At 40.1% G+C, this 26,271-nt stretch overlaps 1 protein-coding gene across 2 annotated transcripts in view; it reads right to left on the minus strand.

Annotated features, from left to right (window-relative positions):
- Positions 1-1,330: 1,330 nt before the first annotated feature.
- The window catches only part of PDE7B (phosphodiesterase 7B), a 180,843-nt gene continuing 155,902 nt past the window's right edge, over positions 1,331-26,271 (minus strand). For both annotated transcript variants that reach the window (XM_030022457.2, XM_030022456.2), the window contains 10 exons: positions 23,759-23,910; positions 22,480-22,543; positions 20,780-20,875; positions 18,972-19,072; positions 17,336-17,467; positions 11,052-11,143; positions 9,779-9,923; positions 7,683-7,779; positions 4,211-4,291; positions 1,331-3,649 (listed from right to left, as the gene is read on the minus strand). In XM_030022457.2, the coding sequence (XP_029878317.1) occupies positions 3,432-3,649; positions 4,211-4,291; positions 7,683-7,779; positions 9,779-9,923; positions 11,052-11,143; positions 17,336-17,467; positions 18,972-19,072; positions 20,780-20,875; positions 22,480-22,543; positions 23,759-23,910 (1,178 nt within the window). In that variant the 3' untranslated portion in view covers positions 1,331-3,431. The remainder of the gene's footprint in view (positions 3,650-4,210; positions 4,292-7,682; positions 7,780-9,778; positions 9,924-11,051; positions 11,144-17,335; positions 17,468-18,971; positions 19,073-20,779; positions 20,876-22,479; positions 22,544-23,758; positions 23,911-26,271) is intronic.

The following is a 26,271-nucleotide window of genomic DNA, read 5'->3' on the forward strand; positions in this document are numbered from 1 at the left end:
TTTCTTATATGAAAAACCTAAGTCAGTTTTAAAACTTCAGAATCTTTTAGCTGCACTGGCCCAATAAGAAAGAAAAATAATTTACAAGGGCCTTCTGTAAAGTGGCTAACAGGGCTGACAAGACAGAAATCTGTATTGTCTGCATAAATGCTTTTCTATTCTGTGCGTCTAGCATTCTGTTGGCATCCTGGGGAGAAATCCCAGTACAGAGATGTCCTCCAAACTGGAGAATACCCAATATATATCACAAATGCACATACTGAGCACTAGTGCTGTTGGGTTGGCTGTATCAGGTACGGTTTGGCTGCTTCTATGGGAAATCAAATGGTAGCATTTTGCATTACAGACCCCAGTGAATCTGGCTGCCAGGCATCTGCTGCCAGAGCCTAACTTTTCAGTGCTCTTCTCTCTACAGCACCTCAGGCAAACTGGCCCAGACCCAAACTTGTGTAATGGGTTTGGCATGCAAGAACAGAAGCATTTCTGGAGCCACCCTGAACTGATTTCAAGCATTGTTTCATTAGACAAGGTGATTGAAATCTAGCAGGTATGTTCGGTGCACCAAAAAACCCCACAACCTGTTCATTTTAAGAGCAGCTTTTCAAAGTTGGGAAGTTTTAACTTGGTAAGAGCAGACTTGCAATGGACCCTGTAGGCTCTAATTACAGAAAAGGTCTTGGTTTTATTGTAGCTGTAACAGAACTTGATTTGTACCTAAGCTTTCCTGTTGGACCTATTTTCTGGAAGGTCCTCAGAAACAGCTCAACAATGTATCTGTCAAGAGCTTTTTATGCTGCTAGACACTGAGTTTGTTTAACTAAACCTCAGAACATTTAAAAAAAATTCTTTGAACTAGATGGAAAATGGCTTCCATTTCTTAGTAAAAAGACAAAACAAGGGAAATTATATCCTTTTGTATGTACTTAAGGATACTTAACCAGCACATTACACTGCTCACGTAATGTCCTAATAATTGTCCTAAATCTGTCAGGAGAAAGAAAGATACACCTAAAAAGCTGCAAAGTGGTGATGCTCCCGCCCCCACCATCAGGTGGTTGAAAAGACATTTTTGTCCTGTAGTTAGGAGTAATTTTATTCTACTACAACTCTCTCTTTGCTTGTTATGGTACTTCTAATATGCAAGTCCCCTTTACAAGAGGGAGGAAGAAGAATGTTTTCTACTGCTTATAGCTTACAAAACAGCAGAGAAGAAAATCATCATTCTTAGGATGCTTTGTGTTCTCACAGTGATTTCCACCTTCCTACTTCACTGGGTTTCATCTCTTGCTCTGAAGATACATGTCCAATGAATTAGTAGAGTAAAACATCCTTTACTAAAACTTACGCTTTTTATTTTCCTTTAAACATATTAGTGACCTCATGAGCATGAACACTTTGTCTAATCAAGTCAATATTCCCTGTAATTGAGAAAAATTCTATTATATCTCCCCTTGCACTTCTATGAGTATTACCTTTCTCAAGTGCCAACTTAAATAGTTCTTTCTTTGTTGGCCTCTCCAAGGTATTCATATCCAAACATGATTATATGGCCATATCTGCTAGTTCTTTTGGAAAACAGCTATACAGATTTGATGTACTGGGGGTTTACAACAACACTATTCTTTATCTGAATGCAGTTAATTTTTCTGGGGGCAGAGAAGGGGACAATCACTTTGGTGCAATGCAGTAGAGTCCGAGAATACAATCTCACTGAAATGATGGAAACTTAAGTGAAGTTTTATAAAGACTATCTATCTGAACTGAGGTTGTTTATAGCGTAGATAAGGCCATGTATCTTTCACAAACATGAGACCACAGAAAATTCCTCGGCTACTATGATAGTTAAGAGGATTTTTCTTAATAGTCTGACTGCAACACTTTTTTTTTTTTTCCTTCATTGAGTGAGACTGATCTAAAAGTCAGTTGAAATATTTTTTTAATGAAAAGAAAAACACAAATGCATTTTGATGCTGGCTATCTAAGAAGGGAATGTGGGGAAAAAGTCTGCTACACTGCAACATCACTCGAGAAAACAACTGGACTCCAGAACTATTACAATGTCGTGCTTTGTAGATCACTAAGCTATTTAATAAAAATTCACACTCTTGAATAAATGATAATCAGGTTGAACTGTCAAATTATGTGGTGTTGCTGTGGGTTTTGGGTTTTTTTGGACTTAAAACTTCAGGCTCTGTGAAGCATTTCCCCTAGACCAAATGTGCAAGGTGCCATGGATTAACAACACGGACCCATATGGAATGTGTTTGAAGTTTTCAAGAAGTTATCCTGCCAGACTTCATTCCTTAATGACCTTTGATAGACCTTGGATAGTGGAAAGGCAGTTCAGAATCATATCTTGTGATCATATGATTTTGGCAGCTGTCAGAAGATGAAGGATGCTAAAAGTTAAGGCTTTTATCCACAAACAATGGTATCTATTAATAAACTCTATACCGTATTTACAAATGCTTTCTCTTGTATTAAAACTAACAGTATTCTGTTCACAGTGCCAATGTTTTTACAGGTAGCAATCCCACAGTACTCCAGTATTTTGGCATGGGAATCAGTAGCGCTTTGTATTTACAGAAAATGTACACATATGAATATAAACATGTTACTTGAAACAGTACTCAAAAGATAGATCTGTTTGTGTTTCAAAGGTTTAGACTGTACAACACCTTCCCTTTTGGTTGCGAGGGAATACTGTTCCTTGCAATAAGAAGATGCCTGTCTTTTATCCAAAGTGGCATAAAAATGATTACCAAAATGAGCCTTGTTACACTGGAGTTGTGTATACGGAGAGTAACTTCAGTCCAAGGTTTATAGATCTGTTGTTTAGTGCACAGAATACAAAAGTTAAAAAGGTTTTTGTTTTAATTACTAAAATAACCAGACTCTCTCTGCCCTCTGTGAGCACTGTCTCACTCAGCCAGTGTCCTCTAGATGCTGAAGATGCTGGTGGTTTAATGTGCAGCCCAGCTGCCAGCCTGGAAAGCATATGGCGCTCTGGGCCTATATACATATGTCACAGTATGACTCGTGGTAAATGAATATATAACCTAGAGTGCCTCTATCTGTCTATCTATCATCTCCCCCGTTCTCTCAGCAACCCTCCCTGCATTGCGGCAGCCGTAACTGGCCTGGCTTCAGTACTGCTGACTGGGATTCCGCATTCAGGCAGTTCATGATCAGAAGTGACGAATGGCATCAGGCATGTGCAGAATGAAGAGAGGGGAGAAAAACGTGAGGGAGATCCAGAAAGGAACCCAGCAGAACCGTGGGCTTGTTCGTGAAGACCCTTACAGCTTCTGCTTTGCCGTTTCTTCCCTTTCCAGGATCTTGACAACAGGCTCCTACCTCCCCGGGATTTTGTTTGCTGCTGTGATCAAGACAGAGATAGCAGTGCTATAAGGAAAAGTGCAAAGCTGCCACTAAGGAGTCTCTTCCTTATTTAAAGTCTGTTCTTGGCTGCCAGTCACTTGACCTGAGTGGTCATTGCTCCTACTACTGCTGTGTTGCTTGTGGAGCAAGCTCCTCCACTTGGCCTTGTTCCTCCTGAGATGGTTTAGCATATTTTCAGATAGGGGGGTATCGCCTGTAAACTGGGCCCACCTCTCAAAGAGTGGCTCTACGATGTACGTCATGAACCCTGGGGAAACACAGAAAGGACAGCAGGTGAGGGACAAATTCATTCCATGACTGCATTGCCCCACAGAGTGCCTTGAGAGGATACAGCAATATAAGTGGCAAAAGCCCTGACAAGAAATAACAATAAACCCTCAAGAAGCCATCAATTCCTTCTGAAATGTACAGCTTTTGACCAGCACGACCAGCACACATAACAATATGTGGCTCTATCTGTATGTTTAACAGTAAAATCTGTGAGAGGCAGCATCCTTCTATGAGGAGATTTCAGACTAGAAAGACACCAGTGTTTAATCACGTTGGCTGCAATTTTTCTCCACCGATATTAGAACAGTCCCTTTTTTCCCTATGCAATGACTCCTTTGTCTTTCTACTGACTATTTGGCTTGGATAAGTTTCTTTTTGAACATTTTTCTTTAGAATGTAAATCATGACTCTTATGGTACTTGCAGTTCTTATTGTTAAAACAACTAGATTGGGGGGAGGGGGAAGGGAAGAAAGTTTCTCTTTGAGTCTGTGCATACAGAGATAAACATGGAGAGAAGAGAATTAAACTAATACTTACCGATCTGTATGCTTGGTATTGTATCCTTCTGCTGATTACAAAGGGGGCTTACTTCCAGTTCAAATTTTTGTTCCAGGTCACCTGCAAAAAAAAAACAAGAAGAGAAAATAATTTTCTGCCACTTTTATCTCCTCCATACCTACGCCAGACTCTTACAGTGACTGCAACTGTGTGGATTTGAGCAGTTGGCATCATCCACCATTGACAACCATGTTAAATGTCTAAATACCTAAAAAAAAAAAAAAAAAAGTCCAAAAAATGAAGGTATCAGAGAAACTGAATATCCATACAAAGAAAAAATCTCTCTAAGGAAAGATGACTTTTGAATGAACATTAAATCTGAGCACTTAAGTGTTCTGGGGACCTTAATTTTTAGAATAGATTCTCTCACATGAAAGATTTTTAAGACATTCTTGTTCCTTTACTCACTGTTCAAATGTCTTCCTACTAGAAAACTGCAGAATGTAAATTTTAGAAGAAACATGTCTCCATTAGTACTGTAGTGTGAGTTGCTACTGTGTGCTTGTGGAAATGGCTGTTAAAGGGCAGCATGATGCAGCCTGGCAGTCTGCAGCTGTGTCTGCACTAACAAACTAATAAGGGCCAGAGCATGGGCTCAGGCAACATGTGTTCATGTGTCAAGAGCTATGGAGTTCAAGTTATAAGTGTGGAAAAAGGATGAAATTGTGTGTTGGTTTTTGTTGTTGTTTTGGTTTGGTTTTTTTTAACAAACACTCTGTGAGTGCAACACATTCATCTTTTGTGACTGTGAGCCTTCTCTGCTACGCTGCCAGGGTACAGTCTTGGTTACTGCATGAGGTACAGGACCTTTTCTGTCTACAGTATGGGAGGGAAGGGAGACTAACTATCTGCAAGCTAAGATGTGCCACTTGCCCTCAGACAATAATATTTCATCCATTTGATTTACTACTAAGGATGTAGTGAGGGCTGGTTACACAAAACTTTCCTGTAAGACAGACAGACCTGCTAGATCAAACAAAACACTGTATTCGACCCATAAAGAAACATGTTGTTTTAAATCCACTGTTTTTGTTTAAAAGCTCATTTTTCCCCACTAACAGACAGTTTTGACTTAAATGCTATTGTGCTACTCAGGTTCTATAGCCCCACATAAAATACCATGTGCATTTTTAAGCCTGGCCTTTCTTCCCTCTGCAGCATGCAATTTCTTCTTAAATGCGAGGGGAATATTTTCAATTTTAATTAGATATTTAGAAAATATCAGGGAAATATTTTTAGCTCCACAATCAAAAGGAACAATTCAGCAAAACTGAGACAAAATAACAGTTTGTCATGTTTCTAAATGTGCAGTTTGACTGTCCTCTTCTTCTCCTCTACCCCCTCCAAAAATTTTTGACTGAAAAAAAGAGTATCAAACTCCAGTGACATCCCCTCTATAGGTAATCTGGGTTCAAAATGGTTGACCTGTCTGGGTCAAAGTGTATCAACACCTTCTTGTCTTTGGCACGTCATTTAACTGACAAAAATAAGATTTTTCCTTTGCATGATAAGAACTTAAATGATGGTCAATTTTCTTATGTTTCGAGTTACTATAAAGGTAACTGCATGAATTAGTTGCTGAGAACTTTCACACTGGGGAAAACCTTCCAAACAATTTTAAAACCTTACCAGAGAAACTGATCATTAATGTTGCTTAAACATTAGCCATTTTCTTGAAACTTGCTTCTTGCCAGTTCTAGTTTTATATAAACAAATCAAGTGGCATGACTTACCCTGTGTGCCTAATTTACTTTATCTGAGAACAACATAAAGTATTTTTCTAGGAAAGGTTCATGTTAGGAGCTGCTGTAGGCATCAGGCACTCCCTGAAACATACCTGAGTTGTATATTTTATTTGCTAATAGATGTAGTGTAGATGCACCAGATGACTGGAAGATCAGGATCTGAGTCTCTATTAAAATGGCATTAGAAATGTCTGATACAAAGAAATGTTGAAACTTTGTATGCGTTCCAGAAGGAAGATTAAACAAGGCACTAGTTGTGGTATTCTCTGCCTCATCTACACTTAAAAATCAGAACACGAGAGCTATGGTTTTCCAATGTTAAACTTGGTGACAAAAAATAGTTTCAAGCCCCAGCATTGTGTGTAAGGGGGCAGACAGGTCTACAGCAACATTTTTAAAGTGATAATTGTATCTAAATACATGCTATTTGATATTGGGTTTTGTATCACTTACCAGGATTATGCAGCCACTAGTGACAGTCAGACCACAGTTTCTGTATATTCTCCCACATGAAATGCTCTTTTTCTCCCCATTACACTTCTAACTAGTCTCATGTGCTCCAGTGTCCCCTTTCAGAGGTATATTTTAGATGTTATACTAATAAATCTTGAATCTTGGGGAAAAAGCTTACGTTCGTAAGAGAGTGCTGTCTTTCTCAGCATGGTCCCTCAATACACTAAAGGTGAGGTATCACACAACGGGGTCCTGTCCTCATGAGTTGGATATTGATTATGCCTTGACTATACATCTGACTAAATAAACCTCCACCTGGCAAGTTGCTTACATTGCTTCAAAACCATCAAAGTCAAAGACATTTCACCAGCTTAAACTGACATTGGCTGAAAATTAACTTGCTGACCTATTTGTCCTTGTTATGGACTAACTGTACCAGGTACCAGCCTGGATGTGGCTTAATTTTATAGTGCAGAATTTTAAATGAATTGAGAACCTCATTGTGCGCTCTTCCAGTGTTTGTACCACTTGCCTTTGGCTCTCGGGATGCTCCGAACAAAGAATTTAGCAGTGATTAAACTCGGCTGCACCCTGCGTTGTAGCACAGCATGACCTTGCCTATGCAGATGGAGCCAAATGGTGTAATTACTGCATTTCAAAAAAAACCCTGCCTGACTGTGCTCTCTGCAGGGGTTTGAAAACATTTGCAATAGGTCCTAGCTGAGCTTTGGCTTGCCTGCTTTGGCCCTTTCAACAGCATGCTGGGAAGTGCGTTTGAACCCTTTCTCTGCGTTTGTAGGCAGAAGAATGTGTCATATTTGGGAAACAGCGAGGGTGAGGCTCCCATCGGAGTTGTAGTGGGAGTGTGAAAGGCGAGATAAAACACAGTGGACAGTGGTAGGATTTTGGTGCAGTGTAGCCCTGGTGCCGTTCCAGCTCAGAAATGCTAACAGTGACTGGAGGGGTCTCACAGAGGAATCCAGCCGTGGGCTCTCCAGCTGAATTCAAGCGCTGAGGCACAGCAGAACCCTCCCCCCGCCTGACGCTGCTGCAGGAGAAGCGAGGGCAAAGAAATACGTGCTGCTTTTCTACCCCTTCCCACTTTTCACATGAGGCAGAGCATCTCTTCCACAGCTCGCTCTTGAGGGATATTTCAAGGCAAACTGGGTAGGCTGAATGCTACCTCTGTCTCGCCACAAAAAAGGCCTGGAAAGCCGAGGTGAAAGGGGACTGCCGCACGTGAAGGGGCTGACCTTGCCGGTAAAACTCTTCGCAGACCCGTTCGCTCCACTGTTTGCTCAGATCCCAGAGCCGGCATGGGTTGCAAATGTCAGCGCACTTGAGTGCAATCTGAAAGCAAAGAAGAAAAGTAGCATTGAGAAAAGAAGTTACGGTCTAGCAGTGCTTCAGCAGTAAATCCGCAGTCATGAAACTCCCAGGCCTCACCAGCGACGTTAGGAAGGGCTAAGATCACCTTTTAGAGACTCAGCCTCACCCAAATACGCCTTTTGAGGAAAGAGCATTTAAGCCGCAAGCAAAACTTTCATTCAGCCCTCCACTTTACCATAGCAAGAACAAGAGGAGGGCCAACTTCCAAGCCTGTAAAGTGTTTTGGATATTCCTTGCAAGGAATAAGCCAACAAAAGCCTCAGGCTGGCTCCTGCTGACTGCCTGGCTCAGCATCCATGGCTGATGACAAGGAAGGGAAGAGCCAAGCTGGTGTATCTGGGCATCATTTCTCTGCGGTCTCAGTGAGTGACCTTGCATCTCACTTCAATTACACTTCATCTTAATGTCTGCATATTTTTGTTTACAAAGCTAAGCACAGGGTTCTCCACACTGCCCCTGGCTTGGTTTCACTTAATTAACTAGTACTTTTAAGTGCTTTGCAGGGGAATGAGTACAGGAGGGCAAGAGGTTTTTGAAATCAAGTAACTGCTTCAGAAAAGTAAACCATGTAATCGTCTGTCTTACTGCCTTGGAACAAGATGTCACATGCCTCGTTTCTTCAGAGATTGAACACAGTCAGTTAGCCTGACAGAGGTCAGAAATCATTCTGGCACCCAGGAGGAAAACATAAGAAATATTTCCTGTATAAATTCAGACCTGTGAACTGGCGGAAGGAAGTCTTCAAGTCACTTTTCTCTCTGGATTAAACTGATTAGCTTTAATGTTACTGTCTATTACAATGACCTTTCAAACATTCTTTAACTCATCCTGATCAATCAAGATTTCTTGATTTTTTTTATTTTTCTTCTTCCACAGCTAATCCACCAGATAAGTAAATCTCACCAAGTCTGTGCCCTAGTTCCTGTCTTCAAAAAAGCACATAAGAAACTTTTTGCCGTAGTTGAGATCTGTAATCCCTCTGCCTTTGGCACTTGCACAACTTTCTTGCCTAATCTGTCCAGAAATACGATAAGCCCATCATCCTGCCCTGCATGGTCCATGCAAGAGTCTGACAGAAGACTGTGTTTGATGGAGGACAGGCAAGCAGATTACTGCATTTCCCACGCTGCTGGAAGGTGAAGAATTAACAGACCAGCACTTCTTTCCTTGCAACTGTCACCTTTCCTGTAATCTCGACAAAGTGATAACCTGTAGATGTTTGTTTTATAAATGATAATGATTACTTAAATTCCTTTATGTACTTGAGAATGAAATTAATGTCATTTCTCCAGAGAAGGCTGTATATGCAGCTACTTTAATCACAATACTGCTTTAATAGGTAGAGGTTTATTCCGAAGAGCCCGTTAATGACTGCAGCTTAGCTGGAAGAACCAGTCTGAATCTATTTGATTTTTAAATAAAGCGTGGTTTCCTCATTAGCTGGGCAGATCCACCAGAGAAGCACCTGCTGCCATGGCAACAGCTGTCTCTGCAGAGGCAGTTTCTGAACATCCATCACAGGAACGGGGCTTGGGCACCTGATGTCAGGCTGTCTTGGAAAGGACACCGACAAAGGGGCTCTCCTGCACAGTGCTAGAAAATAACACCAGTGAAGTGACGTTTGCCAGAAGAGAGACTATAATCGAAGCATTACCTGGCAAGAGAAGCAGTGGTCTGGAAATAAAATAATTAATAGCTTATCTTCATTTCTCAGCATTTGACACTCTCCAGTATCTGTTGCATTCACAGCTTTTTAACTCAAGGAAATTACATAAGGAAATACTGGAGGCACCTTATGCTTGCCTGACATGCCAGATGGCAGAAGGAAAGCGTTTCTGGTAATAGGTAAGGAGATGCTGATGCCCAGCTACACTATCGTATGCTATTCTAACATATACTAGGAAACACTGCAACTTGAAAAATGAATAAAAAATAGTGGAAAAATATTTTTTAAAGTTACCTGAAGCATAAAATGTCTGTCTTGTGCATCCTCCAGCCTCAAATCCTGATTGTCAAGGTGAGATTTCAGACGGATCAAAAACTCATTCTGCCTGTTGATGTCTGTTGCCAAGATCAGGGAGCCCAACTGCTGCTCGATGTCCTGTCTGCAATTAGGGAAAATAAGCCCCTTCAATCATGGAACCATTGAACATTTAATAGCTCAAAACAACCTGCTACGGATCATAGCTACCATAAAGCTTCCTCTTTCTTTATGGATCTAGTCTGATCTGTTTGGTCAGTCTCTGCTGGGGTTTGCAGGGTACAACTGTTCTAGCTGCCTAAATGGGTTCAGGACGAATAGGTAATGTAGAAGAAAAATGCTTGTTGGCATAGGTGGTTCTGAAAGCTTCTGAAAAGTGCTAGGAAAGTAAAAAAACCACAAAACAACAGCATGATGCATCTAAAAAAATGCTCACATCTTACTTCAGCTGCTCAGAGCTGGGTGGTGAATGCCACAACTTTTTGATGTTGCAGTCAAAGTCGTGAAGGACTGGACTACAGTCCTTTAAAGTACCACCGAAGTTGCTGGTCTGACACAAAGGACTTCTGGAGGGATATGGAGCTTATTGCTTCCAGGTAATTTGTTGATATTCTTGGTAAGGTCACCTGTGATTAAAATTTAGTATTGCAGGCTGTTCATTGGCTCAATGTCCATTCCTTGGTAGGAGTAACACTGCACAAAACCAGCAGGTAAAAAGTAAGCATCAACTTGGCCAAGGTGCTCATGTTGCTGCCATTTTTTTTTTTTTTTTTTTTTGCTTCACCCAAAAAGAAGTTCAGAAGACTGAACCACTCCTCCTCGGTCAGGATATGGAAGTCCTGACCAGTCTTGATGCTACTTGACCAACTCCTTTATTTTTCTCTCTGTTTAATGCTTTTTAATCACTAAGTCTTTCCATATTCAGTTGGTGCTATGTAAAGCGAAAAATGCCAACACTGGATCTGAAAGGGTGCATTCCTGCTGGGACTCCCAGTGTTCCTGGCGCTGACAGTGGCCATTGCTGTGCTGCAGAAGCAGCAAGGTCTTCGAAAATACTTCTGCTGTATAACTTGATTTCATCAAGTTAACTCAAGTTAACTTAATCTCATGATTTCATACTGGCACCAAGAGAGGGCAGGAAGTTTAGCCTACTCTGAAGCTTGGGCCTCTTTCTTTGCTAGTGTCCTTTTAAAAAGAGTGAAGGAAGCCATGGACTAGTGTCAGTGATGGATTTCCTCCGGCAGACACTTACGTCACCTCCTTGGGCAGATGGGCAAGGAGCCGTGACTCTCGAAGCATGCCTATCGTAGATCGCCAGTGATGATTTTCTAGCACTGAAACGTTCTAGGGAGGAATAAAAGAAATAAATTCAAGGATTAGGCAGGTATCCATGGCACAGATACAGATTTGCCATATCAATGATGCCTAGAGCTGGTTGGAAGTCCTGTAACATGAGTCAAAAATGCATGCTTTTTAGCCACCTTTTGGATTTGAGGAATTGGTCTGGATTTCTATGGTTAAGGACCTTGGGCTTCTACACGTCCTAGCTAAGGCAGCCCTAGGGTCCTGTTCTACAGTTTTTGAGTCCTGCTGTGAACAGAGGAGCTAATCTCATCTGAGTGGGAGGTAGCTTGCATTCTAACAGATTCATTAACAAATGAATTAAAGCATGAGTGCAAAATCATATTTTTACCTCCTACTGATCCCAGGTTGACTTCTCAGCTTCTACAGTCTGAATGCAGAGCGGACAAGAAAAAGAAAACTAAACTGCCAAATTTCCCTTGGAGTCAGGGGACGGGAAGCTGCCTGCAGCTGCTCAGTGAAAGCAAGAAGAGTATCAGTGTCACTGAGCATCTGCAGGCTTCAGTAACGTAGTCTGCAACAAATTTTGTGTCCTTTTTGTTTGTCTGCTTCCAACTAAGTGGAACCAAAGTTAGGTCGGAAAAAATTCCTAGAGAACAGAAACCCAGCTTTCTAGGTTGTCCGTAAATTACAACAAATTGGGTATCTTGTGTCTGATGACCTTATGTTACTATCCTAACACACAATGCATTTGCCAATCATCACTCATTTAGTTCACAGAGTACTTTCTACCACTGAACACCTCAGAAATGTCACTTGTTCAGAAACCTCTAACACAATTCTTCTAATTCACAAAAGCATCTGCTTGCTGCAGAGCAGCAGTCCAGCGGAGCACCCCTCCAGTGAATGGCACAGTTCTCACTTATCCAACAGCGTGCACAGTGTGAACAAGAGGACTATCACCTAGCAATAGGGACACTCTCGGGGGAGTTATGGCATCTGATGACTGTTTTGGGCAGTTTATGGCTTTGCAGTAGACGAGCACTGGATTAAAAAAAAAAAAAACAAACGCAACCAAACCTTTTGGGCAGGTAGCAGAGCAAGGACTCCACCTTGTCACTGCCAACTGGGAAACTAGAGTTAGAATCCCTTTCTCCAGCCACTGTTAATGTCTGGCTCCCTTCTGCACAGTCCCACAGCTCTGAGGTGTAGCTGCGGTAGTGTTGCCTTTCCTGTTGGATGTGATGTACAGCTTCCACTTCCCAAGAGGGACTGAACAGTATTTTCTCCTTAAGGCTTCCCCATCCTCCTTTGTAATCCTGTCATATCTAACAACTGTTGAGACACTAAACATCGCCAGTAACCAAGTTCCAATTTGCATTTTGGTCATCTTATCAGTATTTTTCTTGAAATTTAGTGCAAAGGTGAGAGTGCAAATTGGGTTGTTTTCCTATTACAATATTTTCAGCAGTACATTCTGTTGCTTTTGAATTCACACAATCACCGATATGTTGCTTTGGTGTTTCTTAAGTTGTTTTGGGTGGGGGTTTTTGTTTGTTTTGTTTCGCTTCCCTAATAGAAATCACAGATACCAGGGGAAAAAACAAAATAAAACCAACCCCAAAGCTTTCCAACCATGCACAAACTAAGTCCTTTTCCTTGGAAGAGCTAACAGACCCAGAACTCAGGATCAACTATGCAATATCTGCATTACTTGTGACAGCAATTCTGTTCATTAGCCAGCTTAGATATCCCTCCTGCTTTTGCCTAAATACATCAGGATGGACTTCTGCAACCCTACACTCTGACCAAGAAAAACAAGGGAATGTAATGGGACATAGCAATAAATTTTTTTGCTTCTTTCACCTCCCCAGTCTCAGAGCTGAACCCCGGTCCCAACAGTCACCCCAAGTCCACAGGCTGCCACCTTCCCACCCTAAGGTAAATCAGACAAACCCTGCCTGACTACCACCTTTGGGTTTTGGGAAGGCTTACAGTCGTTCAAGACAGTGCCTGTGTGCACAGTTCCTGCGACCCCTGAAACATCCTGAGTGGGGAAATCCCCCTCAGAGCACCCTGTGCCCCCACGTCCCTCCAGCACACCAGTGTTACTTGCTGGGAGGAGCTGCTTCAGCAGCACCTACCTCAACCGGGGAATTACACTCCATGGATGCAGTTGCTCTTTGGCCATGCTGAAGGCCAGCCAGAACAGGGCTCAGCGTGTAGGCATCCAAGAACTTTCTTGCATCCAACTAATAGTTACTCAAAGGAAAAAGCAAACTCAGGTATCCATCCTAGAGTATTTCTGCTTCTGTAAGTTTCTGCTCTTTGCTTGCTGCTATAGGGAGAACTTAAATGGAAGCTGCTGCACTTAAAGTACATGGAGGAGGAAAAGGAAAAGGTCAAGTTAACAAGCAACAACTGAGCATGAAGTCATATGACTCCCCTCTTAAATGCAAGCAGCCAGAATCCCTGAAGCTGCTGCCAACAATTAGTAGAGTCAGCTATTCCACCTAGGAATGCTCTACTGCCTTATTAAGAGTAATTGCCATGAGCTACCTGATTGCTTAGGCTGGTGGGGAGATAACCCATGCAGTGAAAAGTCTATGTGCTGGCTTGCAGACTGGGGTTCTCAGCTCTGCTTCCCCGAACTTTTTTTTTTTTTTTAAAAACTGACCAGCACAGCTTTGTTTTAAAGGCTGCATGATAGGAAGCCTCTGTCACACCTACTGCCTGAAACTTGTGGATTGCTGTAACACAGACTTCAGGACTGTGAGGAAAAACCCTCTTTTTTTTACTTAGACTATCACAAAGCCTCCAATGTGTGACTTTCCCTGAGCCATTCAAACCCCGCATTTGACATACTCATTTGGAAAAGAATAATAAATTGAAGAGAGGAAGACTTGCTATTAACTAGATGCAGAGAAAACTTCAATTTTAATTTGGAGTGGAAGGGGATCTAAATTTCTTTCAGTCTGGTCATCTATTCTTAGTTATTGAGCAGTTGGTTTAACTACACAATGTTAAATACCTGAAAATGATACTTTAATTAGACATGGTACTTTTAAGGAAGACTGCAAAGTAGAACTGTCATAACTGATGCCCAATACATATTTTCCTAATTCTAGTTTATATACATCTATATTAAAGTTGTAAAGTGTTCTTTCATATATTTCTGAAATCTGCTTTGTACTACAGATGTTGTATGTGATCATTCCAGACTTCTAAATTATTACACTTCATTTAAAAGCCAGATAAAGATAGATCTCAACTCTCTATTACTGAAGTTAAAAAATAACATTTTATTTAAATCAATGCTATTTGTTTTCTCAGGAAATTCGTAAATAATTTTCCGTAAAATAGAGTTTATTTAAAAAAAAAAAAAAAGCAGTATGACTTTTTCTGGTGTTAGGTTTGATGGGGAGTTTTGGATAACTACAAGGCGGGATTGTATCTGGCTGAGCAACCTTGAATTGTATGCTGCTTTCAATCAAAAGAAGCAGAAATAATGTTCGATATGACAAACATATCAACCAGAATTTGAGTTAATTGTGACTTTTAAGACTAGAGAGACCTAAGACAATGATTATCAAGCAAGAATAAAACTTTTATTTTTCATTTTAATGGCCAGTGAAAGTTAGAAGCAAAGTCTGCATCACATAACAAGGAAAGCTGTTGTGCGCTCCACATGAGAAACAAGTGACCTCCAGATCCCTACTGTCACCTTCTACACTCTCAACTGTCTTTGTAATGCTGGAGACTTGAATGAGGCACTTTTTTATTTTTGGTGGAAAATTATGGTGCCTCACATGGAATAGACTCTTGTGGAAATTAGATTACAAAAAAAATGTCTTGCATCATAAGATATGGATTTAGCTTGAAAATAAATATTGAAAGTTCTGAACTCCTTGGTGATGACACCTATCTTCCTGAAACATGATTCTCCTCATATATACACTTCAGACTTTGCATCTTTGTCAAATACTGACTGACCTTGTTTTGTAAAACCATTTTTTCAGATAATTCAAATGTAAAGTTCTAATTTAAATGTACAAACAATCAAGAGCAAAGAGATGCCATAAACAGATAACCCTTAGTCTCAGCTACTAGTGTCTCAGTGACAGATGCCTACCAGCTATGTTAAAAGTTACTTACTTTTGTTTGATCATTTTTCTGATTAGTCACAGCAGTTCTGTGGCTCTGCTACTTAAAAACCAAAAACCTAGAACCTTTTTGTTTCAGTTTCAAGCACATGTTAAAGTACTAATCTTGAGAGGAATATAATTTATTGTTTTAAAGACTATTCACTTTTGACTAAAAATGTTTTCAGCAAAACTTTTTTCCAGCATTGTTATTTTTATTGGCACCCATGTATTGTATACTACTGAAATCTTTGGAAACAATCTGGGATCAATTTCAGATGAAATAAGTAAGTAAGTCAAACTTGCCAGTGAATGTCCCTAAACAGGATACTTAAAAATCACATTTGCTGTTGAAGGATTGCCTTTTCTGTATTGTCACTGCCTCTTCTAACCAACATTTGAGAGAATAGTCAAGCCCAGTTAGCTGAGCAGAAACCACCTCTCCAAGATACTAATATTTTATTTTAGCTATGTTTCTTTCAGATTAGCCTGAATTTTCAACCTAATTATATATTACTGTTTCCCACTATTAATTTGAGAAGGAGTTGTTTATACCTTTTCAGAGGACAAGGGTTTTTGTGGAATGGCTCTAGCCACTCCTCTTCAAAGGATCCTTAACATAACCTTCCCAAAGTCCCCTGGCTTAGTCCCTGGCTTTTCTCCCTCCCCACTCAGCTGGCCTGACATTTAGAAAAGACTGGAGCAAAATGCACCGGACACGTATGGGTATGACTTAACAAGCTGCAACAGCTTGTGACAAGGCCAGTCACAAAGTATGAAGTGTCTGAGCATCACTGTGCCCTGGCTGGGGCACCCACAGTCCTGCCCATCCCGTATCTCGGGGCAGGACAGCTGTACTGTTACACAATCCACTTCTTATAGGGAAACCCAAATGTTGCTTGAGTAGGGGAAAACAAGAATCTCTTTTCAAGTAGTAAGCACATCAAAGCAAACTCTTGATTTGCTAAGTATGTGTAGAAAGGTACGTAGCTATTAGTGAGTCTTCTTCAGTTAGATTAATTTTTAACTTGGGATATTCTGTTTCTGACCCCTTATTACAAAGGCTGAAGTTGACTTTTCCAAAAGCTAGAAAACAGTACCATCTCCATTTATTAGCTATGAATTACAGCTAGTACAACCAAAATGATTTACATCATTGCTCCGGCATGTGTCTTTAAGTATAATGTAAAGAATAGAGATGTGCATATATAATGAAGTATACATGCATGCAAAGTTTATACACATAAGACAGTTGTAGATAAAATCCAGAGCTTCAGTGGTTGCCATGGGACGGAACTACAAATATGTTCAAAAAGGACCACAAAAATCAGAGCAGGATGGTTTCATTGGTAGTTATTGAACAAGAAGGTCTGTGTTTTTGTTTCAGGAAGTCTTCTACTACTGCTTGCCAGAGCTGGGAGGATGTATACCAGGTGAAGGACAACTCTATACTTATCCCAGGCTTATATTTCTCTCTGAGATCTTTTACTGGCTGCTCTTAGAAACAGGATACTGGTCTAGACAGCCTGTGGTGTGACCTACAGTGGCTGTTTTTAAGTTCTTTCTTTTTATCTCTAGGCACATTTCTGTAAATATCTACAACTTTTTCTTTGGTTTCCTCTATATTCTATTTTTCTTTTTTTAAATTGCAGTATTCATTAAGTGTTTAATTTTACTAGAGCCACATGAAGCAAAAGTTTCTTTTAATGCAACTCCAATTTACAACATGCCTGCTGCTTACTTGCTCACTGAAGGAAGATGAAGTACAAATTGTCTCACTGTGATTTTAAATCTCCTACCCACAGTTCCTTACCCCAGATGATCTACAGCAGAAATAACCCAGGCAACTGATTTGACTTAAATGTCCTCAAAAAAATCTGACATTTCCACCTTCCTTCTCATGTGTATCAGCTTTGCTGTAGGAAGAGACGCTCAGTGAGGAGCTTAACTGAAATTGTCCAGACTCTAAAGTGCAGGTTGATTTGATCAACATCCCCCCAGCTGCCAGATTTTGGCATTAAAGTTCACTGCAAATTGCTTAGACTCTCCTTGACACCATTTTACATATTATCAACTTGATGAGCAGTTTTACCTGGTACAGGCTGGCAAGGTGGTGTTTAGTTTTGATCAGAAAGGGTTGGTTGACCCCTGGATGATCCACGTCATGAGCTGCAGCAGCTAGCAGTCCGAGCATGATGTCCGATGGGGTGAGGAAGTTGGCAAGCTGAATCACATGCGTTAATCACAAGAAGAACATGAACAGTAAACACTTCTTTTTTCTTTTGGCAAATAAACAAACCAGCTGACATCATGGCATTGCTCAGTTTTGTAGGCATTTGTACACAAATGTCAAATACAAAATAAATAATGTGAACAATGTTTTTAAGGTGACTATTGAACAAACATCTATAAAGATATCAGACTATATACTCATATTTTATTACAGTTTGTATTTCTTATCTCTTCATCATTCATGGCAATATAAGGATTGTTGTTACAGAAATGCTTGAGCAGAGTCTAAAAGATTCAGTTTAAAAAAGTAAGTAAGTATACTAGCAGGTTGGCATACATTAGCATACACAATAAGAGCTCTGCTTCACACAGTATTTAGTAATACCAACAATACATCAGGCTTAATTTTTCTAGCACAGCACTGTGTTGTAAAATGCAGAGTTTATAAACTTTTGAGATTTCAAACTTGGCTGTTAGATATCTCAGTTCAAATATAGGTATTTTATTAGAGAGCATAATTTCTCTTTCTAACTTCAGACATCCAAGTCTGAAAACCTGCCCAGATTTTTTTCTTCTTTACAGCTTATCATTCAGAAGAAAATTTTGTTATCACTTGGAAAAAAAATAGGAATTCTTAGCATTTTCTATTTCTGAGAGTGAGGTAGTTATCACCAGCCCAACAGGGTATAGGTCTACGAGCTGAAAGAAGCATCCTGACATGAGAAATGAAGAGCAGTGTGGTATGGATTCTGGATGTTGGCTGTCCTCCGCACTTCCAGACAGAAGGGACTTGCAGATCTTGCAGGAGATGGAAATACAGGAAAGCTGGGGCCTACTCCTGTCCTCACCTACCATTGCTATATTCTGGTCTAACAATTTGCTAATTCTAGCAGAACTTCCTTTCATTTAAGTCAGCCCAGGAAAGATTACTTATATTCTTACACTGTGGCTCAGCATTACAGCGTTACAGTGCCTTCCTTCCAGTAATGCATAAAGCAACATCACACCCTCCCGCCGAGGGCTTGCTCCAGCAGTCAAAAGCTGCTGTTTGCTGGTGCAGAGGAGACCCTGCCAACAGACCCAGTCCAAGGGACCAGTTTCCCCTTTTCTGGTGTTGCACTGCCTAACTTGGTATTTTGAAATATTGATGTGAGGGACTTATGCCCCGAGGTGCCCAAGGCACGGGCACGTGTTGCCTTCTGCTGGCTTTGACGGGAGGACGGCAGCCACTGGTGGTGGCTGGTACACACGGTCATGGTAGCTGGAGCTCATACGACAGCACTTTGATACATCGTCTGCATGATGAGAAGTGACTCCGCTAGCTTGTTTGAAATGTCTGTAATCCGTAGCTGACTCTGCTACCGATTCATTGCTGACTTCAAGCAAGCAATCAGTTTCCGCTATCTAAAAATAGCTTTTTTTTTCTTTTTCAATCCTGGGAAAAAAAAATTTGAGAATTATCTGAAAGCAACATCAGTGTGAAAGGTTGTCATTACCTTGGGCTCCCTCAGATAGCAGTGCATAGCTTGTGTGACATCAGCAGCATGGACAGCATTGTGGTATGGGTTTTGGCTATGGTAATCTTCTTGGACCATAACTGGGAACCAAAACAGAAAACAAAGATCCTTTTGTCTCTGAATGCCATGGCCACAAGTGGGAACTGGATTTAAAATACAATCTGAGGTTTTACAGACAGCTGCCTAAGGAATTTCTTCAAATAGCTGTAGCTTACTTAGACTGGTGCTCTTATTGGGATACCTTTAGAGAAAAAAATGCATGAAAGGATTTGTGAGGCCCAAGGGGATATACTGGGTCTAGTTCATAAATCAACTCTTTCTTGCCTTAGTGAAGGCTCTCATTCAGGAGTAAAATAAATAAGGAAGAGAGGCAAATTTATCCACAACGGAGTGTAATTATTTAGGCTGCTGTCATAGGGGAGTAATATGTCATTAAGGCAGTACCACCTATTTTACAGCAGCAGGGGGTGAGGCCTTGATATCCTGGCATCATTTGTTATTTGAGTGACTAACTACTGTCAAAGGCATTCCTACGTCCTCCAGGCAGAGAATCAAAAGATACAGCATTGGGGTATTCAGAGCAAAATCGTCTGTGATAAATTTAGTCACATCTGTGTGTTCATTTCAAAATACCAGTCCCTCTTGTTTTAGTTTGCAGTGCTGGAACTGGTCCAGCTGGACCAGGAGCAGCAACCTTCTAACTCTCAGCTTTCACTCGCACAGAAAATCATCGAGGTGCGTGCTTCACACTCATCTGTTCCTTGCAGCAGTGCCTGCACCATTAGGTGGTCTTGGGGCAACACTATGTGGACGCTGGAAGCTGCCCTTGATCTTGCCCAAAGCACTCTCCCAGACACTATCAAATCAATCAAACAGAAAGGTAATGGGCAAATTTCCCATGGCACTCGTCGCCAGCATGGGGAACGCCAAAGAAAGTCCTAGCCTTCAGTTCGTTTCCAGCTCCACAAGCATCTGGAGTTACAGTGGGTAATCCTTTAAACCCTGAGTACCACTAGCTCTAATTATCTGAGCGTCCACTTCATGGCTGCCCGCAGGAGCTAGAAACGGCGGGGAGATTTTGGGGAGATTTTGTCTGTCTCCACACCGGAAGAATGCTTTCCAGACACGACAATTAGGCAGTCTTAAAGAAGAGACCCTGCCTTGGAAACTCCGCCTGACAGCCTAACAACCCGGCATTCAGCTGCATTCAAAACATGATGCAAAAAGTAATTGATTTTGGCCAATTTCTTCTTTTGGTTCACTGACAGCATGGGGCTAATACTTCTGTTGGCAGTAACAGCAGCAGGGGCTTTCATCAACACTATTCAGCGCAGACAGCTTGATATAATTTGTTAAATTTTGCACATAAGCTTTTAACTGCCCTGGGTCTCAGTGGTCTATTACTCACTAAAATAATTACACTGCACCACAATTGTACTGTGCATGGGTAGGTTCTGCAATGTCTGTCTGTCTGTGTGGGCCTACTCGGCCAGCAACATCTCTGCATGACATACTTTTTTTTTAAATCACCAGTGCAACTGTGGTACTGGGATGCTTCAGCACAATGCAGAGCCTTTTGAAGTCCCTCCGTTGACTTAATAGGTACTGAACCAAGTACCTGAGTGCCTGTAAATTGTATGCTAATATATATCACAGAAATGTTTTACTGAAATATTTGCAACAACATCATGATTTTACACAGATATGCAGACCAAGCCAGTGCCGCCTTTGATGCCCTACTTAAGCTGTAAACTGCCTTTAAAGATGGCTTTGAGGTGAGCACTTACCTAAAAACCTGTGCAATGTAACCATATCTAACTGGAAATGGTGAATAAGTCCATGCACATTGAAGAGGTGACAAAGCAGTGTTACGAGACTGTTTCCTAAAATCAAAGGAACAACTCTTAGATTCCCTTGGCATGTAGTTACAAACCAAGCAAGACTAAAAATCTCAGTAATTTCCTATCAGTCAGCTCCTATCACCTTAGCTCCTACCATACGAGCTTAGATGACACTCATATACTCAAAAGTAGCCTATATAAATCACTCCTGTATATAATCAAGATTTGATGGTACGGCTGTGTGGAGTGCCATTCCTGTGTCTTGACGCCATAAAGTCACATTTGCCGTTTCAACATGACGCAGAAGGTGAATTGATATGGCTTTAACTGGAAATCTTTTGACAGGCTTGTCTGAGAACCACATCATCTTCATAATCCAGGTCTACCTCCAGAAATGACAGAAAGGAGAATGGCTTTTCTGCCACTTCAGTTTGCCATACTGTACTAATTAATTAATTACTGAGAAATCAGCCATTTGTAATTAAATTTTGTATTTTACACATGGCTGTACAAACATGTAATTAACCCACGTATCTAGCTCAGCTACAATTGCATCTCATAATGACAATGCAGACAGGAAAAATGAGGTGCAGCATTTATGGTCTCAAGTCCCACTGTAATGTTATGTTGGCCTTACTGTGAATCCAATAGTGGGAACACTGGCAAAATTGAGCCTAACCAGTATTATACGATCAACTATACATACACAGAGTATTTTAAAAAGTTTGCACTGCATAATTCAGCAGCAATGTTTCCAGAAAAGTTAGAAGAAAAAACCCCAAACCAACCAACCCATACAACATATAAACAATGTTTGAAGGGAGACTTTTCTTATTTAATGTAACTCAGGAAAGAAAATAAATATATGTACGAAGAGGACATGGAAACTTATTTGGCCTTGACTACTGAGCAGGGGCGCAGAAAGGTAATTTAGAAGAATTATGCTTCTGCTTCCCTTGCCATTTGCAGTCCCTTCCACTCTTCACTGCCAGTCACTCAGCTGAATTACCCTCCAAACCAACGTTTTTCTACACCTTCTGCCCCAGCCAAACCTAATTAGAGTGGGGGTGAGGAACAAGGGATCTCATTCCTATGAGCAATACGGAAAGGAGAAAGGTGTGATCACGACCCTCTTTGGCAGTTACCTGGTCGAGAGGTATTGCCTAGGCATTGGGGGGGTGTGTGGTGTTACAGGTATACATTTAGACAAAACATTTCACAGATTTTTACCATCCTAATGAATTTCCTAATTTTTGCTGCTGAACAGAAGCAAGGGTATCTTCAGTTAAAGGTATTTCATGTTGATAGAAAGTGACAGATTATGGAGGTCTGGACTTACAGACCAGTGTATCTAATAGGTATACTTAAAGTACCTTTAAAATTTCCCAGGTAAAGCAAACTGAAACACCTCCTTGAAAAGGTGACCGTAACAAATGTAGGAGATTAGATTAATACAAAAACATACTTTAAACATTATCCTATAGTTCAGGAAAATGTTCAAGGATATGATTTTAAGAGAAGTTAGCTGTGTCCAATTTCTTTTCAGTAATCTAAACTGGAAACTTTTAGCAATTAATTAATTAGGTTTTTTTAGAATAGTCATATATGAGAGATAGTAAAATAAAAACTTTTTAAAAATCACTTACCATTTGTCAAGCGGTCAAACAAGAAAATGTCAAAATCCCACATTCCCACTTTGGATAGCATATGCTAGAAAAAACAAATATGAAAAGGCAAATGACTGGTATGTCAAACTAAAGCAAATTTAAATTATTATTCCATGTTAATCAACCACTGGATTGATTGCTGCAGCTTTAAAGTTTTGTTTGGGAAAGCTATAGAGACATATTTGAAATATCAGACATCAAGAACCAAATTTAGCTATACTGTATAGAATACCATTTGCACTTTTAACTGAGGAGGTTTTGAACTTGACACTAAAAATACCTTCTAAATGGACCTCAAAACATGAAATAATACAAACCAAAATATTATGAAAACATTCCCTTTTACTGCAGAACTTTTTTATTGTTCCTTCATGTCCCCAAATCAATTCAGTACAAATTCTCTTAGGTTTTTATTACAGTAAAACACAATCTTAGCTCTTACGGTGAATATGAATTACATTTTGCTAAACAAACCAATACACAGGAATAGCTTTTATAAACTTAGGCACAGTGCTTCTGTGAAGCCCGCTAAGCCACAAAAAGAATCTATCATTACCACCATACCCAGTGTTTTTACAATGGGATATGTGTGAATGAAATGTGCGTTCACTCCCCTTAGTTAAGTCTATATTCAAACCAGTTCTTGATTCTTAATTACTTTCCAACACCCAGCACGTAATCTTCTCTTGCGGAGAATAAAAATTGCCTAGGGACATAATCCCAACGCCACCAGTTGTGCAACTTTTGTTAGAAAATACCAGCCAAAGCAAGTATAAGAGCCGCAAAATAAGAGAATTATATTTTGATTATTGTGAAGTTCTTTGCAGTGGATGTTCCCTGCTTCCTAGCCTTTGCTAGGAAGAGCTATTGTGAGTTGCCTAATAGCTGCTCCATACCAGTTGAGAGACAGCTGTCTTTTTTCAAGCGGATGAACTAAATCCTGTATCGAGGCTACACTTACTTCAATCAGTAACTCAGCCAGGGATCCTTCATCCTTTAATAAATCCAGATTATAATTTCAGTTGACAGAATCTGAAAATGCTGAATGGACTTAGACATTTTCTCGTTGCTTTGAGACTAAGCCTTTAAAGCTGTAACCATAAAAGAGGAATGGACAGTCTGTTTGCTGTGAGGCAGGCAAATAACGTGGGTCATTTAAGAAAGATCAGCCATACGTTGGTTTATCTGTAGACTGAAACAAAACTGACACTCTCTGGAATATTAGTAAAGGAAATGGAGATCTGGAGACCCATCTTACCCTTGCTTGCCCAAGGTAGTCCTCATCCAGTAGGTACAGAGAGGCTTGTGGTACAATTCCACGCAGTAACCGGGACGCATGGAAATACCTCTGGAAACTTAACAGTCTTTTCACTTTTTTCTTGGTGCCGATTTCCCCTGAGAGTGCAGTATCTGTGAAAACCAATCAGTACAGAAACCATGAAACCCAAGATGAAGGATGACATTCTCAATTATTTAATAAGAGAAATAGCAAAAACTTTAAAATAGTGGTACAAAAAACGTAAAGTTCATGCTTCTTGCCAATCCACATGAAGGAGCAGTATTCAAATCCCTATACTTCAGCATAATACATGTGTTCATTTCAGAAAGGAAATACGTTCCAGTAAAAGAGCGCTAATGTAGGACTTGGAAGATCTGAGTTCAGTACGCTGCCTGCCACAGACTTTAATGTAATCCAGACTGTCACTGGGGAGGGGTGATATATAAGTCACTGAGGGGGGTGATAGATATATGTCTACAGGCAGCCTAAATGACTAGGCAGAGTTAGGTACGGGAAAGCTGCTCTTACTCTTCTGTGCCTCTGTTCCCTAGCTGTACAATTGAAAACAGCATTACCTTGCTACGTCACAGGAGTGTCACTGGAATATATTCAAATTGCATAGCACTAGCATACAAGGTGATCTTGGATATAAAACCAAGAAAGTGACACCAAAAAAGACCTCAAAATACAGTTTGAAAGCACAACTGTATGACCCACTTTTGGAAAATGAGAGAAAAGAGAGAAAGAAGTAAGAATAGGTTAATAATCCTATTGTATTGTCTGCTGTCATTCCTACATATTGAGGCAAATTATAAACGAAGACAATATTTTAGTTCTACAATTAGGAAAGCAAGTATATTCAGGCAATACATACATTTCTGCTTACACAACAGAATATGTTCGTTTCACTCAGTACCAGGATAATTCTAATTCCCTAATGCTGTATTAGGAGATTTTCATATAGGGCTAAATGTGACACAAAAACCAAGGCAGTTTTTATACAGTGATTAAATCAGTAATTAAAGTAATTAAATTACCTTATTGTTAGTAAGAAAAATATGCAGTTTTCCTAAAACCGATAATGACTTAGGTAATTTCATCTGAACTTTTAACAGAACCTTGTAAACTCGTGATGTTTTCATTTTGCAGTCTGGTATAAGTTTTGGAAAAAGTGAGGACAGAAACTGGACATTCAGTTCAAAGGCATTAAGATTCAACACAGTTTTATTTGTAAGAGGAACCTTGTAAGAAACTGAAGATTAAGCATTCCTTCTAGGGAACAGTAATGATTGCTTGAGATGAGAAGCTACATAGCAATTAACTGGATTTCAGGTTTAAATAAGAGCTCAGGAAAAATATCCATGGACTGAAGATGACTCTCTCTATTCTGCTATTTCTTTTTATGAAAAAATGTTGAGCATTTTTGTTCTGCTGTGAAATTAAAATATGACTTTGTATGCTGTTTTATGAGTATTATTATTCTGAGAGGTTTTTCAGAGAAGTCATTAAGGTTTTTTTGGATGATAGATGGTTCTAACATGTCCAACAGCAGATGTGTGAGCACCTTCCAGAGCAAGTTTCTTCCTTAAGTAATCCAACAGCTATTGAGTGACACAAAGTCAGTAACAACAACAAAAAATACATACTTACATACTGAGTATCAGTAATTAATATATTTACTTACACCTGTAAGTCTCACCCTCCTCATGGGCAGCCCAAAGACCCCACTGAGTTTTAATATATAAAAGCACAAATAATTTTATTGTAACATGACAAGCCATGTGTTTTCAAGAATGCAAACAGTAACAATGTCACTACTGTACCAGCCTGAAGGTTAGATTTTCATTTATGGTGTGCCAGCACCTGCCTTAATTCTCTCACACATTTTAAAAGCTGGTACAATTTCATGGCCTGTTGAAGGAGTGACTAATGTAGGTGCTAACAGTTACCCAGTGACAGCGACATGTGGAGGAACTGGTAGACTTGTTTTCGCATTTCTTTTCATTTATATAGTGCTGCTAAGAAGTGGCTGACATTCAGTTTAATTCCTCGATAACAAAACATTCTCAAAATTATTTCACTTTTTAAACTTGTGTCAGCTGTTTCTTGACTTCCTAACTCTGCTAACTCCATCTTTGCCCCCAAACTGTCACTGCTTTCAAGTGACAAGTTTAAATTTTAAAGTACAGAAAACTTCCCTTTTGTACATTAAAAATGAGTAGTTGCTCCAACTAATTTTTTATCTAAGTTAATATCTGTTTTTCCAGTTTAAGAAATTACCACCTATGTTCTCTAAACTGTCTTTAAAATTCACACGTAGAGTTGCTGTGGATGATCTGAAGGTCAAAGTTTGGCCCAAGTCCCAACAAGCAGCCGTACGTTGGATTATGAAGAAGTGGTTATTTTATCCTTTGGATTACCAGATTATTTCAGTAGCACAAATAATTTACCAAACCACAAACACATCAGGTAGAAATAAGTAATTTGTTATT

This window comes from Aquila chrysaetos, chromosome 8 (genome assembly GCF_900496995.4).
Source record: "Aquila chrysaetos chrysaetos chromosome 8, bAquChr1.4, whole genome shotgun sequence".
Lineage (NCBI taxonomy): Eukaryota > Metazoa > Chordata > Aves > Accipitriformes > Accipitridae > Aquila > Aquila chrysaetos.